The sequence below is a fragment of the Papaver somniferum genome, chromosome 6 (genome assembly GCF_003573695.1).
Source record: "Papaver somniferum cultivar HN1 chromosome 6, ASM357369v1, whole genome shotgun sequence".
Classification (NCBI taxonomy): Eukaryota; Viridiplantae; Streptophyta; class Magnoliopsida; order Ranunculales; family Papaveraceae; genus Papaver; species Papaver somniferum.
This window is the reverse complement of record NC_039363.1, coordinates 69,618,399-69,630,451: the sequence shown is the minus strand read 5'-3', so window position 1 is coordinate 69,630,451 and position 12,053 is coordinate 69,618,399. Positions and strand designations below refer to the sequence as shown.

The following is a 12,053-nucleotide window of genomic DNA, read 5'->3' as shown; positions in this document are numbered from 1 at the left end:
AGGGATCTTGTGTGGTTACAACTGATATATGGATATATATTAATAACCTTCTATTAAAACTCCAACATATCAGTGTTCGACATGACTGTTTGTATATAAAAATTGTAGATAAAGATAGAGAGACAATTGTAATATACTAAGATTATGCGGGTGAAAAAAATACGGAAGATGAATAGGTTTTCATGGTGGTTAATTGTGACATTTTGCTAAAAAAATAATAATTAGCCTAGTTCAATTTAAAAGATATGAACTTACGATCGTTTACTCTACTAATTTTATTATGATCATGTTAATAGTGTTAATATTGTTAAATAGTCGAATTAATTAGTTTTAAGAATTTTGATTTATGAGGTGATAAAAAGTTACTGATGTATATACAAAATTTACCAAAGATTAATCAATATTAGTTCACAGTGGACATCGGAAATCATACAATCGTCGTGTCTATATCTAGGACGAGACTGAAATGGTTGGATCGTCTATTTTTCTCTCAAAATGTATCTGTTCGCCCAGAGTTCAAAATTTCATGTTGTTTTGTATTATAGATTTTTTAATTTATTTGTTAACCATTTTACATATGTTTACATATCTTCTTTATCTTTATTTTCTTCTTTTAAGATTCACCTTTCTTTATTAACCACTCCGCTCTTTCTTTTGGATGTTCAAAAAGACAACTTTATATTTTCTTCAAATTAAAGTCGTACATATTATGTTAACCAAAGTTAAATAAAAAATAAAAAGTTTTTTAAAAGAAATGTTAGAATGCCTAAAGGGAAGTGTAAAATGGTTAATGAATAAAAGTCTGGTCATGAAAAAAGAAGAAACGAATATATGGAAAAATGCATGAAATAATTTTATAAAAAGAAAAAGAGGCTAATTTACAGTTTGTAGATAAAAATTAGGTCAAATATATATAAATCTCAGTCAAACAGAGACTTCAACAGTCAACATCTATCTAGGTACCAACCCTTAATATTTAGAATGTTAGATATCATTCCTAGGTGTTGGACATTTGCTGAGTACCAACCGTTAAATAACCCTTGTTGTTTTTCAAAATAGTTATCATTAATATGTTCTCTATAATTGGATAGTAGGTTGATAAATTTTATGGTGGGTTATTGTCTTGGAAATCTAAGTTTCTGAATCATCCAGGTAGAAAAGTTCTCACCCAAACTGTTCTTGGATCTATAACTATACTCACCAAATGAATGTATCTCTTATGTCAGAAAAGTTAACTGATATATATAGCACGCGAAGGAGATTTTTCTATCACAAGGATAAAAAAGGTACAAAAATAGTATCCTAAAGGACACTGTAGCTAGACCTAAACATCAGGGAAGATAAAATATTAGGAAAACTGCTTAGTTTAATAGAGCCTTTTTAGATAAACTTGCTTGGAGATTAGTCAAAGAGTCAAATGCTTTGTGGGTTCGAATCATGAATCATTAATATATTCCTAATTCTAATCATATTTCTGATGCTCTGAGCAATAATGGTTCATGGATCTGGAGAGGCACTTGCCGAGGTATGGATATAGTTAAGAATAATTATTATCTGGAATTAGCTAATGGTGATGATATTCACATCTGAAAGAACATTTGGGTTCCTAGTGTTGGTAAACATTTGCCTCACACTTTCGTTTCAAGTAATATAAACAAGATTTCTCAACTTATTGATAATGATATTGAAAGTTGGAACTTAAATATATTGAATACCTTGGATTGGCACTAAGAATGATAACTTCAGTGTAAATTATGCTAATAACATTTTATTGCAAGAGTTTTAAAATGGAAAACATACGATTACTTCCAATTTTTTTGGAAAAGGCTATGGAAAGTCCAATTGCAACCCAAAGTGCTTCATTTCATTTAGAAAATTATGAATAAATGCTTACCAATTAGGGATAGACTTAGAAGAGTTGTGAATGAAATTTATATATGTTTCCTATTTCTTTACTAAGGATGAGAGTTGTCAACACCCCTTTATAAGTTAATTTGCAGCTAAACTAATTTGGTTTGCTCTAGAAAATAACCGTATGGATTGTACTACCGATCTTCAGGACATGATTCTTAATTTGTTTGTTGCAAATAACTTTTGGGATCATGTTGTGCAGGAAAGGATTAGATATATCCGTTGTGTTCTGTGGTGGATCTGGAAGCAAAGATGTCATATGGTGTTTGATAAAGTACAATTCAAACCATCTGATTCTATTGTTTCAGTCAAGAATATATCTATGATTTTGAATGTGCCACTTTTCCTCTATTTGTAAAGTATGTGAAAAATCAGTGTGTTATCTGGAATCCACCAAATGCACCTGTTGATTCCCCTTCCCTCAAAAAACCTAGAAATAAAAAAAAAACATATTATCTTCTTTCTCCTTTACTCAGATCTAGTCCTTTAGGGGCTAGATTTGAGCAAAAATTACTTGTTTTTAATACTATTTTAGAGAGTTTATCTTATTTAGCAGTTATTTCATCGTTATTAGGGCGATTTTTATCTTCGCTAGTGTTTTTTTCTGTAGATTTGTTCGTGATTTGTTTTTTTGGATACAAGTACAACGGCGATTTGACAGAGGCAACGATCAATTCTTCAACAGAATAATATATCTAGGGTTTCCGGACTTCTCGTTACACATGAGTTTTTGGGGAAATCGCTCATCTCTAATAGGAGTATCTCTTTTCCAAGAAGATAATCAATCAAAATGGTCGATCTATGATTTCGAGTATCATTCCTTCTCCAATCTCAACGTACAAGATTTGGGCGCTACCGTTGTAGATCGCTCTTTTTCTTTGCGTTTTATTTATGTTTTGCATCTTTTGTTGTATGTGTTTCATGTTTAATTATGATGTACATAATTTTCTTGAAACAATCATGTAAACGTTTCTTAATGGAATGGAATACTAATGGTTGATTATCAAAAAAAAAAAGTACCAACAATTTTTCTTTTCTTTTTATGCTTCTTTTATTAAACCAGAATCGCTTATAGGATTTGCACTAATATTGCCTGATAATGCAGGTACCTCCTATGCAACAAATGGGGTAGGGGAAAGGCAATATAGATGAGGAGCACGCATAAGCTATAGCTTCTCTAGAGGCTATGAAATGGGCAAAGGAAAGGCTATTGATATTCAGGAATTGGAAAGAGACTCTATTAATGTGATCGGTGCAATTAATGGTAGTCATGGGAAATAAAATGGACAACAAATAGTATTATACAAGAATGCATTTCAATTTTTAATTGTTTTTCTAACTGGTCATGTAGTTATGTAAGAAGAGATACTAACAATGTAGCAGATATTCTTCCAAAAAAAAAAAACTCAAAGAATATATGTGGTTCTGAAGAATGGATTCATAACCCACTAGACATCATGGCTGAGTCTGAGAAGGATATATAAGTCTTTAATAAATTTTCTTGTAATAATATACAAGTCTTTAATAAAAAAAATCATATAAAAAAGAAGAAGAAGTAATCTTGTAATAGCAAATTACAATTCTAATAATCGTGTCACTATACATGATGCCGCAGAAGAGCATCCTATAATTACCACGTAATTTCTCTTGGAGAAATGCTCTCTCTGTATTAAAAAAAAAAGGTATGCTAGACGCAACAATGTGTCTTAGGTGCTGATGCACCTCCCTTTTTTTTGTGAATAAAGATTTCATTAAACATAAATTAAGACTCATATAGAGCCTGAGATACAAAGTTAGAAGATCCATCTAATACAGAGGGATGGTTCCTCCTCATATTAGATTTATCTACTTGATTAATACAGGACGGGGAATTGTGAGACAAATCCAACTCAAAATTTAAAGTTCTTGCAAATTTTGCTAATCAATATGTGACTGCATTTCCAATCCTAGGTCATAAAGAAAAACCCAAAAAGTATGGGCAAGAGCTTGCCACTTTATCCGCTTCCTCCAAAATATTTTTGTTGCGCCATGAGACCTCTAATGAATTGTCATTGAAATACTTCACAATCAATCTCAATACTGAAATGATTGATGTTCTTTTCCTTTGCCCAGTAGGCTACTTGTAGGATGTTTACAGCTTCCGCTTCTTATGGGTCTGTGCTTGATGATGGTCCCGCTCTTCCTCATTCAACTTCACTTGCATCATTCCTTAGGATTAAAGCAAAGCTAAAATACGAAAATTCCAAAATCCAGGTTGCATCTACATTAATCTAAAGCCAATAAGGCTCTGGAGCTGTCTATGGGATTTTAGGTTTCTTAATAAAATTGTTGTTATCTTTCTTACGTGAGGTTTTTCTAAACCAATATAGAACGTGTTTCCGAATTTGTAGAGACAGCTGAGAAGTTGTTTTTGACTTTTCTTCAAATACTATGTTACACCTCTCTTTCTGCACCACATACATATTAGTAAGAATTAACTCTATTGATATCACATGGTTTAAATTATGAAACCAATTTTTGCATAAGTAAGGATACTAATAGATGAGTCAAATTAAGTTCTTATTGAGTTTAGCAAACCTACAATGAAATAATAAATAATCTGTTTTTTTTAATTCTTAACCATATATTGGACAAGAACGATCAATGTTTTTAACTTTTCTGCATAATTTAGTATTAGTTGCAAGTGCATTCTAAATTTACTTTTAGAAGAAAATTATTATTCTATGTAAAGTGATAAACTTACGATATATGTTTCTATCACATTTAACTTATCATACATTAATTTTTAATGCACAATCACTTTATTTCGCATCAGGCAATTTTTTTTCTCTTTGTGAAGCATAAATTCTTTTGTTCTCCTATGCTTTATTTATTTTTGTTATAAATAAATAAATGCATGCTCCAAAAAAAAAAAAAACGTTAAAAAGGCAAATACAGTATATATATATATGTTCCTACTGCATTATGTAGAACAAAAAAAGAACTGTTGACTAAATGGCACTTTCGTTATTATGGAAGTCAACAAGTCTAAACTATCAAAAGAGTGACCAGAAAAAATTAAGGAAAATAGAGAAAAGGGCAAGACAAGTAACAAGTTTCGTTGCCAGCCATAGAGATTATCTGTTTTGGGGTTTTACAGTGAAAGAGCAACTCGAGAGTCGAGAAGAAAAGGGTTTTAGCTTTAGGCGTTTCTCTCTCTTTCTAATTCATCACGGGTTCCTCTGCTCACAGTCTCAGAGAGACAACAGTATCCGTGGCAGAACAATAGTCCTCTGGTAAACATCATATCTATTAAGACGGCGCGCTGTATTACTACTAGCAATAGTAGAGGTAAACTGGCGAAAGTTGCTGAGTTCATGGCGGCAATGGGGGTTTCAACTCACAGGAACCCTTTTAAGCCATGTTTTCCTCCTTCCTTCTTGTTTTCTTCTTCTAAATCTTTCCAGAGGTACTACTCTCTTTCCCCCTCTTTTCTGTGTTGGATTTTTTCCCCTTTGATTTTGTAACTTTGTTGCTTGTTTAGAGAATAGATTGAATGTGGGTTCTCTCTTATTGGTAAATTTTGGATTGAAGTTGGTAATTGGGGAATTGATTTCTGACTACTATTAAGTGTAGCTTGGAAACATGATTTTGTTTGAATTTGACGCTTTCTGTGATTATTGAGGACATTTCTATTGATTGATTTTTCCCCATACTAATAATAATTTTTAAGTTAACTTTTGTTAGCCTAAATTTGGTGTCTTATTGCATGGAGTTCCCAATTTGAAGGAGAAGAGTTAGATGCGAGAGTTTCCACTTATTCTAATTAGAAATAGTACTTACTGTGTGGAGTTGGTTCACTGATAAATGCGAGCATGTTGTCTCTACGGAGGACCCACAGAATAGATGAGTTTGCTCAAATGTAACATAATATTAAAGCGATAGTAACATTTTAGTTCATTTTTAGCTTATTTGCTTGTTTGTGGTTTTCAATTTTCGCCCAAATTGTTTTTGGATTGCAGGAGGGATTTTCATCTTCTCCAGGGTGCAAACAGTAAGTCTTCAAGAATTACAATCTTGAAAAGTTCTTTACAGTTCAATAGAAGATTGAGTAACTGCAGTAGGTCTTTCGAAGAAGATCGTGTACGCATGATTGGTGTAAAACAACCTTATGCTTTGCCTCATTATGGGAATGAAGGAACCCATACATGCTTCCATGAGCAATTGGAGTTGAATTCAGAGGACGTTCCACTCTCTAGATCCAGTGATTACGGTAATCCTACAGGTATCTTTACTGGAGTTGTTGAAAGCAAAAATTATCCAGTTCCTGAAAAAAGAGAAAAGAAAAAGTCCTGGTTAGATGAAATAAACAGAATGAAGCTTATCAGACAGGAAGGTGCTAAAGGTAAAGCTATGCAAAGCTCTTCAAGAGGTGATGATGTAGGAATTGAAAAAGCTTCTATCTCATTACTGGAGACAAATGGCAATGGGTCGTCTGGTACCATCAGACATAGTCGTTTGAATAATGTAACGGTTAATGAGGCACACTCGATAAGCTATGACAGGAATGCTGAGATTAGTCGCTATAACCGTAAACTTAATCAGGTACAAGGAGCATCTTCTTTTGTACAAATTGAGAGGAAAAATTTCCAGTCAAAGGAGTTATCAGAAGGAAAGCAACGTGAATTGCATGAACCTAAGCTCTCAGAGTTACCTATAGATAGACTTAAAGATACAATTGCAGTTGGTTCATCCAATGGAAAAAGAATCGCAATCTCCAATAATGTGAATGAAACTGACACTTGCCTGATAAAGAATGGAGTAGAAGAAGCCATCGCCATCAACCATGATGTGAATGAAACTTACATTCAACCGTTATCTGATGGAGAAGAAGCTTTCGCCATCTCCAATGAGGTGCGTGAAACTTACGATCAACCGATAAAACATGGGAAAGAAGCGGCTAGTTCGTCAGATTTGCGAGAAAATCTTGGTCGAATATACGATGAAGTTCTTGTAGTTGACAATATCTCAACAGCAAAGGAAATTGTTAAAATGCTTACAACGCAGGAAAAGTACAAAAACCGAATCTATGGTTGTGATACTGAGGCACGTATTGCTTTTCCTAGTTCTAAATCTTGATTTCTCGCTATTCTAAGATGTTGTTTGGTTAGGTTTTATGGTTGCTTATTTAGCCGATATCTGAATATTTACAGGTATGCAAGATTGATGTTAAAACAGAGACCCCTGTCGATCACGGGGAGGTGACATGTTTTAGTATTTACGCCGGAGAAGGTGTGGATTTTGGTAATGGGAAGTCTTGTATTTGGGTGGATGTTCTAGATGGTGGCGGTAGGGATATGATGATGGAATTTGCTCCTTTCTTCGAAGACCCATCGATTAAGAAGGTACGACCTGCCCAATGTTATATTTTGTTCGTCTGTGTATAATTCGAGATGCCACTACCTGGGACACTGATGGGTGTGATGGGCAGCTCAATAATTCTGTGTGATCAAATACCCCGCTTTCTATTTTTATTTAGTAACACTTTATTTGAAGCAAATTATTATACGTGGTAGCTGTTCTGCTGATTTGTTTTGCATGAGAGATCCCATGACTCATCTTATCACTCGACACTTTGTAGTATGTCTGTTTCCCCTCTTTACCTCTTATTGGTTCCGTCCTCCAACCAATTAAAGAAACTATACTAGAATATAACATATTCGTCTCATTCACTAAATATGAACTCTTATCACTTTTCACTTGCTTCATTTGAAGTCTAATTCTTTATGTAAGATGAAGAAAGCCATGTAATGTATCTTCCTCCTCCTGGATGAGAAACTAGATTCGCCATGCATTTCACCTTTTCAAGTTTAAGCTATTCTTTCTTGGATAAAAAAACAAACTGCTTAGGTGCTTATCCTGGAGATCTCTTTTGTTGTGGGCAAGCTTTAACCAAACTATTTAAACATTTTGCAGGTCTGGCATAATTATAGCTTTGATAGTCATGTAATAGATAATTATGGGCTTAAAATTTCTGGATTTCATGCTGACACTATGCATATGGCACGGCTTTGGGATTCCTCTAGACGTTTAGAGGGTGGGTACTCTCTTGAAGCACTTACAAGTGACCCAAGAGTCATGAATGGAAACAGCAAAGTATCAGGGAGCCGGCAAAAGAAAGTGGAGATCATGCCTGGGATCAATCAGGGGAAAATATCAATGAAGACCATTTTTGGCAAGGGTAAGTTAAAAAAAGATGGCTCCGAGGGTAAAATTATTGCCATTGCTCCTGTTGAAGAGCTTCAAAGGGAAGAGAGGATGCTGTGGATCTGTTATTCTTCCTTAGATTCAATAAGCACCCTGAAGCTGTATGAAAGCTTGGAAAAAAAGTTAAAGGCAATGGAGTGGATTCTTGATGGGATTGAAAAAGGAAATATGTACGACTTCTACGAGGAATACTGGAGACCATTTGGTGAGATTTTAGTGAATATGGAAACAGAGGGAATGCTTGTAAATCGAGAAGCTCTTGCAGACATGGAGAAGCTGGCTATTGTACATCAGCAAGTTGCTGGAGATAAATTTCGCCAGTGGGCATCTAAGATGTGTCCTGACGCTTTATACATGAACATAGGAAGTGATACACAACTGCGACAACTGTTTTTTGGTGGAATGACAATCAGGTATATGTGACCGCTTTTTCTGAAATAAGCAGCATATTTCTAATTTCAAATGTCGATTTCCCTTAATGACACTCTTGCAGATTTCTAGTTCCCAGCATCGTCAGTGTTCTTATCCATAAATTACATATGTTGCACACAATATATGTTTTTGTACATAGAATGGGATTTCTTGATGACTAAAAAAAGGGGGATTTGGTTTGCGGGAAACATGATGCAGTTTATTAGCTTAAGCATACACATTGTGTCATTATTTGAATTCTTCTAATACCGCAGAAATCATCTTCATAAACTCGTCATTCTGAACTTTTGTTTGTACCACGTTAACGTTGAACTGGAAGACTTAATGGTCCATGCTCTTCAGCTTTCGGCCACCTTTGAATTTATGTTGAAAGGACAACTAAACGCTCTTTCTTGTCAACCACGTTTGGTGATTCTATAATAACCAACTTAATAAAAATCCGTGGTTTAGATGTTGATGCTTATTAGATTATATCGGTTTACATGCGGATTATTTAGTTATGTTTTGGTTAATAGATATATTTGTTTGTTTGCCTTTGCCTTTCAGCAGTAAGGATGGATCTCAAACTCTCGATGAAGAGAAAGAATTTAAAGTGCCCAACGTTGATAAAGTGATAGAAGAAGGCAAGAAGGTTGCCACAAAATTTCGCAAGATTACACTTCACAAAATTGGCAATGAGATAAAAGCTGAGATATTCACACCCACTGGCCGCCCGTCTGTCAGTGGAGATGTCCTAAAAGTACTTGCAGGCAGGGTCACTTCGGAATATAAAGAGGACATAGATGTCTCTCAATATGGCACGGCTTACGAAGCATTTGGAGAGGGCAAGGATGGAAGAGAAGCCTGTCATGCCATAGCTGCTTTATGTGAAGTCTGCGCAATTGACTCGTTGATATCTAACTTCATTCTGCCCTTGCAGGTGATCTATTGTGTATTGTACTTCTCATGTAATATACAGGGATTTTTCTAATGACCCCTATCTCTGTTACCCCGTTGTGGGGCCTTCATGGAGATGCTCTAAAGAGCTTACTATCTGTGAGGATGTTTTTTCACCTCACATTGTTCACTTATGTTCGCAGAGCAGCGCCATATCTGGCAAAGATGGTCGTATCCACTGTTCTTTGAATATTAACACTGAGACTGGAAGGTTATCCGCTCGGAGACCAAATTTACAGGTCAGTCTTATGTCCACCTAAACAGAAAATATTCTAGCTTCTCCTCTTCTTTCCTTATATTCAATGCTTAGTTTCCCCTTGTTTTGGAAAATTCAGAATCAGCCTGCTTTGGAGAAGGACATATACAAGATCCGTCAGGCATTTGTAGCTGGGGATAATAATTCCCTCATTGTTGCTGACTATGGTCAGGTACTTGCGTCATCTCTCATCTGCCGTACAGTTGTAACCCTATTATTCAGAGCTGGATCAACTAATCTATTTAGTTTCTTCTTAAAACTTACTTCAGTTGGAGCTCAGAATTCTTGCGCATCTTGCTGACTGTAAGAGCATGCTGGACGCCTTCAAAGCTGGAGGAGATTTCCATTCGAGGACAGCTATTAATATGTACCCACATATACGTAAAGCTGTGGAGCAAAACGAAGTTCTGCTCGAGTGGTATCCTCAGCCTGGTGAAGAAAAACCTCCTGTGCAACTATTAAAGGTAATTCTGTTGGGATCATGTTCACCAAGTTCTAGTTTGAGACGATATTCCGTGTAAACTATTTATGTGACATTATAAATATATAAGAGAGCTGTTACATCAGAATGTTCATGTATATAATAATAGCTTAAGTTTGAAACTTTTCATATTGGATTTTAATGAAGATAAACTGGACTGTAATCATTTAATTTGTATTTGATTATTGTTTATCTATCCTGCCGTGGAAATTTTAGGATAAGTTTGCATCTGAAAGAAGAAAGGCCAAAATGCTCAACTTTTCCATTGCATATGGCAAAACTCCGCAAGGATTGGCAAAGGACTGGAAGGTATATACCTTTACTGTCTTTACTCTGATATTAAATAGCCATCCTAAATATATGCTTATTACAAAATTCGTATGCAGGTCACAGTTAAGGAAGCTACTGAAACTGTTAATCTGTGGTATAAACAAAGGCAAGAAGTTTTAGCGTGGCAGGAAGAACGCAAGAAAGAGGCTAAAAAAGAAGGTTGTGTGAAAACATTGTTAGGTCGTGCTCGTTGCTTCCCTTCTATGAGTTCAGCTAGTTATGGTGTTAAACGTCATATCGAGCGAGCAGCTATTAATACCCCTGTGCAGGTAACTACGATGAAACAAAAAATAAATAAATCATGTTACTAGTTCTCGGAAAGCCTTCTGCTTCTGATTGAAGAATTCTCTGTTTGAGAAACTTCAAATTACATTCTCTTTCCTCCTTGATCTAGTTCTTACCAACTAGCACTCCCTAGTGGGTGTGATTGTTCTTTTGTACTCATGCTTCTATCTAATATATCAGGGTAGTGCTGCTGATGTAGCTATGTGTGCCATGCTAGAAATAGTGAAGAATGCTCGTTTGAAGGAACTTGGTTGGAGGTTGCTTTTGCAGGTTCAGTTCATGCTATGCTCTCTCTTTTCTTTTCTTTTCTTTTCTGCTACTGCATAACTGGAACCTTGACTAGTGTGAGCCATAGAAACATACGGCATTATATAGTTTGTTTGAGAAATAGATGCACTAATTTAGGATTTTCCTTTTAAATCAGGTTCATGATGAGGTAATATTGGAAGGTCCGACAGGGTCAGCAGAGGAAGCCAAGGCCATTGTTGTGAACTGTATGTCCAAACCCTTCGATGGAAAAAACTTTCTCAAAGTGGATCTGTCTGTAGATGCGAAGGTTGCAAAGAATTGGTATGCTGCTAAGTAAGAGAACAAAGCCCATAACTAAGTTAGAACTCAAGTTAGGTTTCCTCCAAGTCCTGCCCTTGTGGAGTCTTTGTGCAAACTCAAGAACTGGTACTATCAAGGGTATTTTGCTACTGTTCACTACGTCCAGCACTGCTGAGCTTCTTTCGGATTTGAGATTTATTGTCTAGGTCAATTTTGCTCTGTACTGTTGTGCTAATTTGACGACAATTTTGTATGTAGTAGTTTCATGACTAGGGGTATCACGCCAGATGCAGCATCAACATATGTAGATCAATAACTGTGATGGTTCCATTTTGGGTATCTCTTCGAAGATATGCTTTTGTTGGATCGAAAGCTTGTAAATAATAGTTCTATTTGTAATGGTGAAACTGCCTACTTTCTGTAGCTTTACTGTGACAATGTTCACACAGAATATACGGATATGGTTGTTGTACTGGTCTCATTTGTATGAAGCGATGGTCTTCTCTCTTTCATTCATCCTACAGAACCATACGCCCAACATGATCAGTATAAAGAACCATAGGTGATCACATGATCGGGATCCTAGGAGGGCTTTTAGACCATACGCCCAACATGGTGTCGGATATC

At 35.5% G+C, this 12,053-nt stretch overlaps 1 protein-coding gene across 2 annotated transcripts; it reads left to right on the top strand.

Moving 5' to 3' along the window:
* Positions 1-4,991: 4,991 nt before the first annotated feature.
* On the top strand, positions 4,992-11,907 carry LOC113287898 (DNA polymerase I B, chloroplastic/mitochondrial-like). 2 transcript variants are annotated; one of them, XM_026536773.1, is made up of 12 exons: positions 4,992-5,359; positions 5,913-6,996; positions 7,104-7,295; positions 7,867-8,570; positions 9,139-9,508; positions 9,669-9,764; positions 9,861-9,953; positions 10,051-10,245; positions 10,479-10,571; positions 10,649-10,861; positions 11,058-11,147; positions 11,302-11,907. In XM_026536773.1, the coding sequence occupies exons 1-12, from the start codon at positions 5,268-5,270 to the stop codon at positions 11,461-11,463; spliced, it is 3,384 nt and encodes a 1,127-aa protein (XP_026392558.1). In that variant the 5' UTR covers positions 4,992-5,267; the 3' UTR covers positions 11,464-11,907. The 2 variants fall into 2 exon arrangements, with proteins under 2 accessions (XP_026392558.1, XP_026392557.1); XM_026536772.1 differs by having other exon boundaries at positions 9,136-9,508.
* The last annotated feature ends 146 nt before the right edge of the window (positions 11,908-12,053 follow it).

Coding starts and splice junctions, on each gene's coding strand:
- LOC113287898 (XM_026536772.1), top strand. CDS start 5,268: ATGGCGGCAATGGGGGTTTCAACTCACAGGAACCCTTTTAAGCCATGT. Junction 10,572..10,648: donor GATTGGCAAAGGACTGGAAG/GTATATACCTTT, acceptor ATTCGTATGCAG/GTCACAGTTAAGGAAGCTAC. Junction 11,148..11,301: donor GTTGGAGGTTGCTTTTGCAG/GTTCAGTTCATG, acceptor CTTTTAAATCAG/GTTCATGATGAGGTAATATT.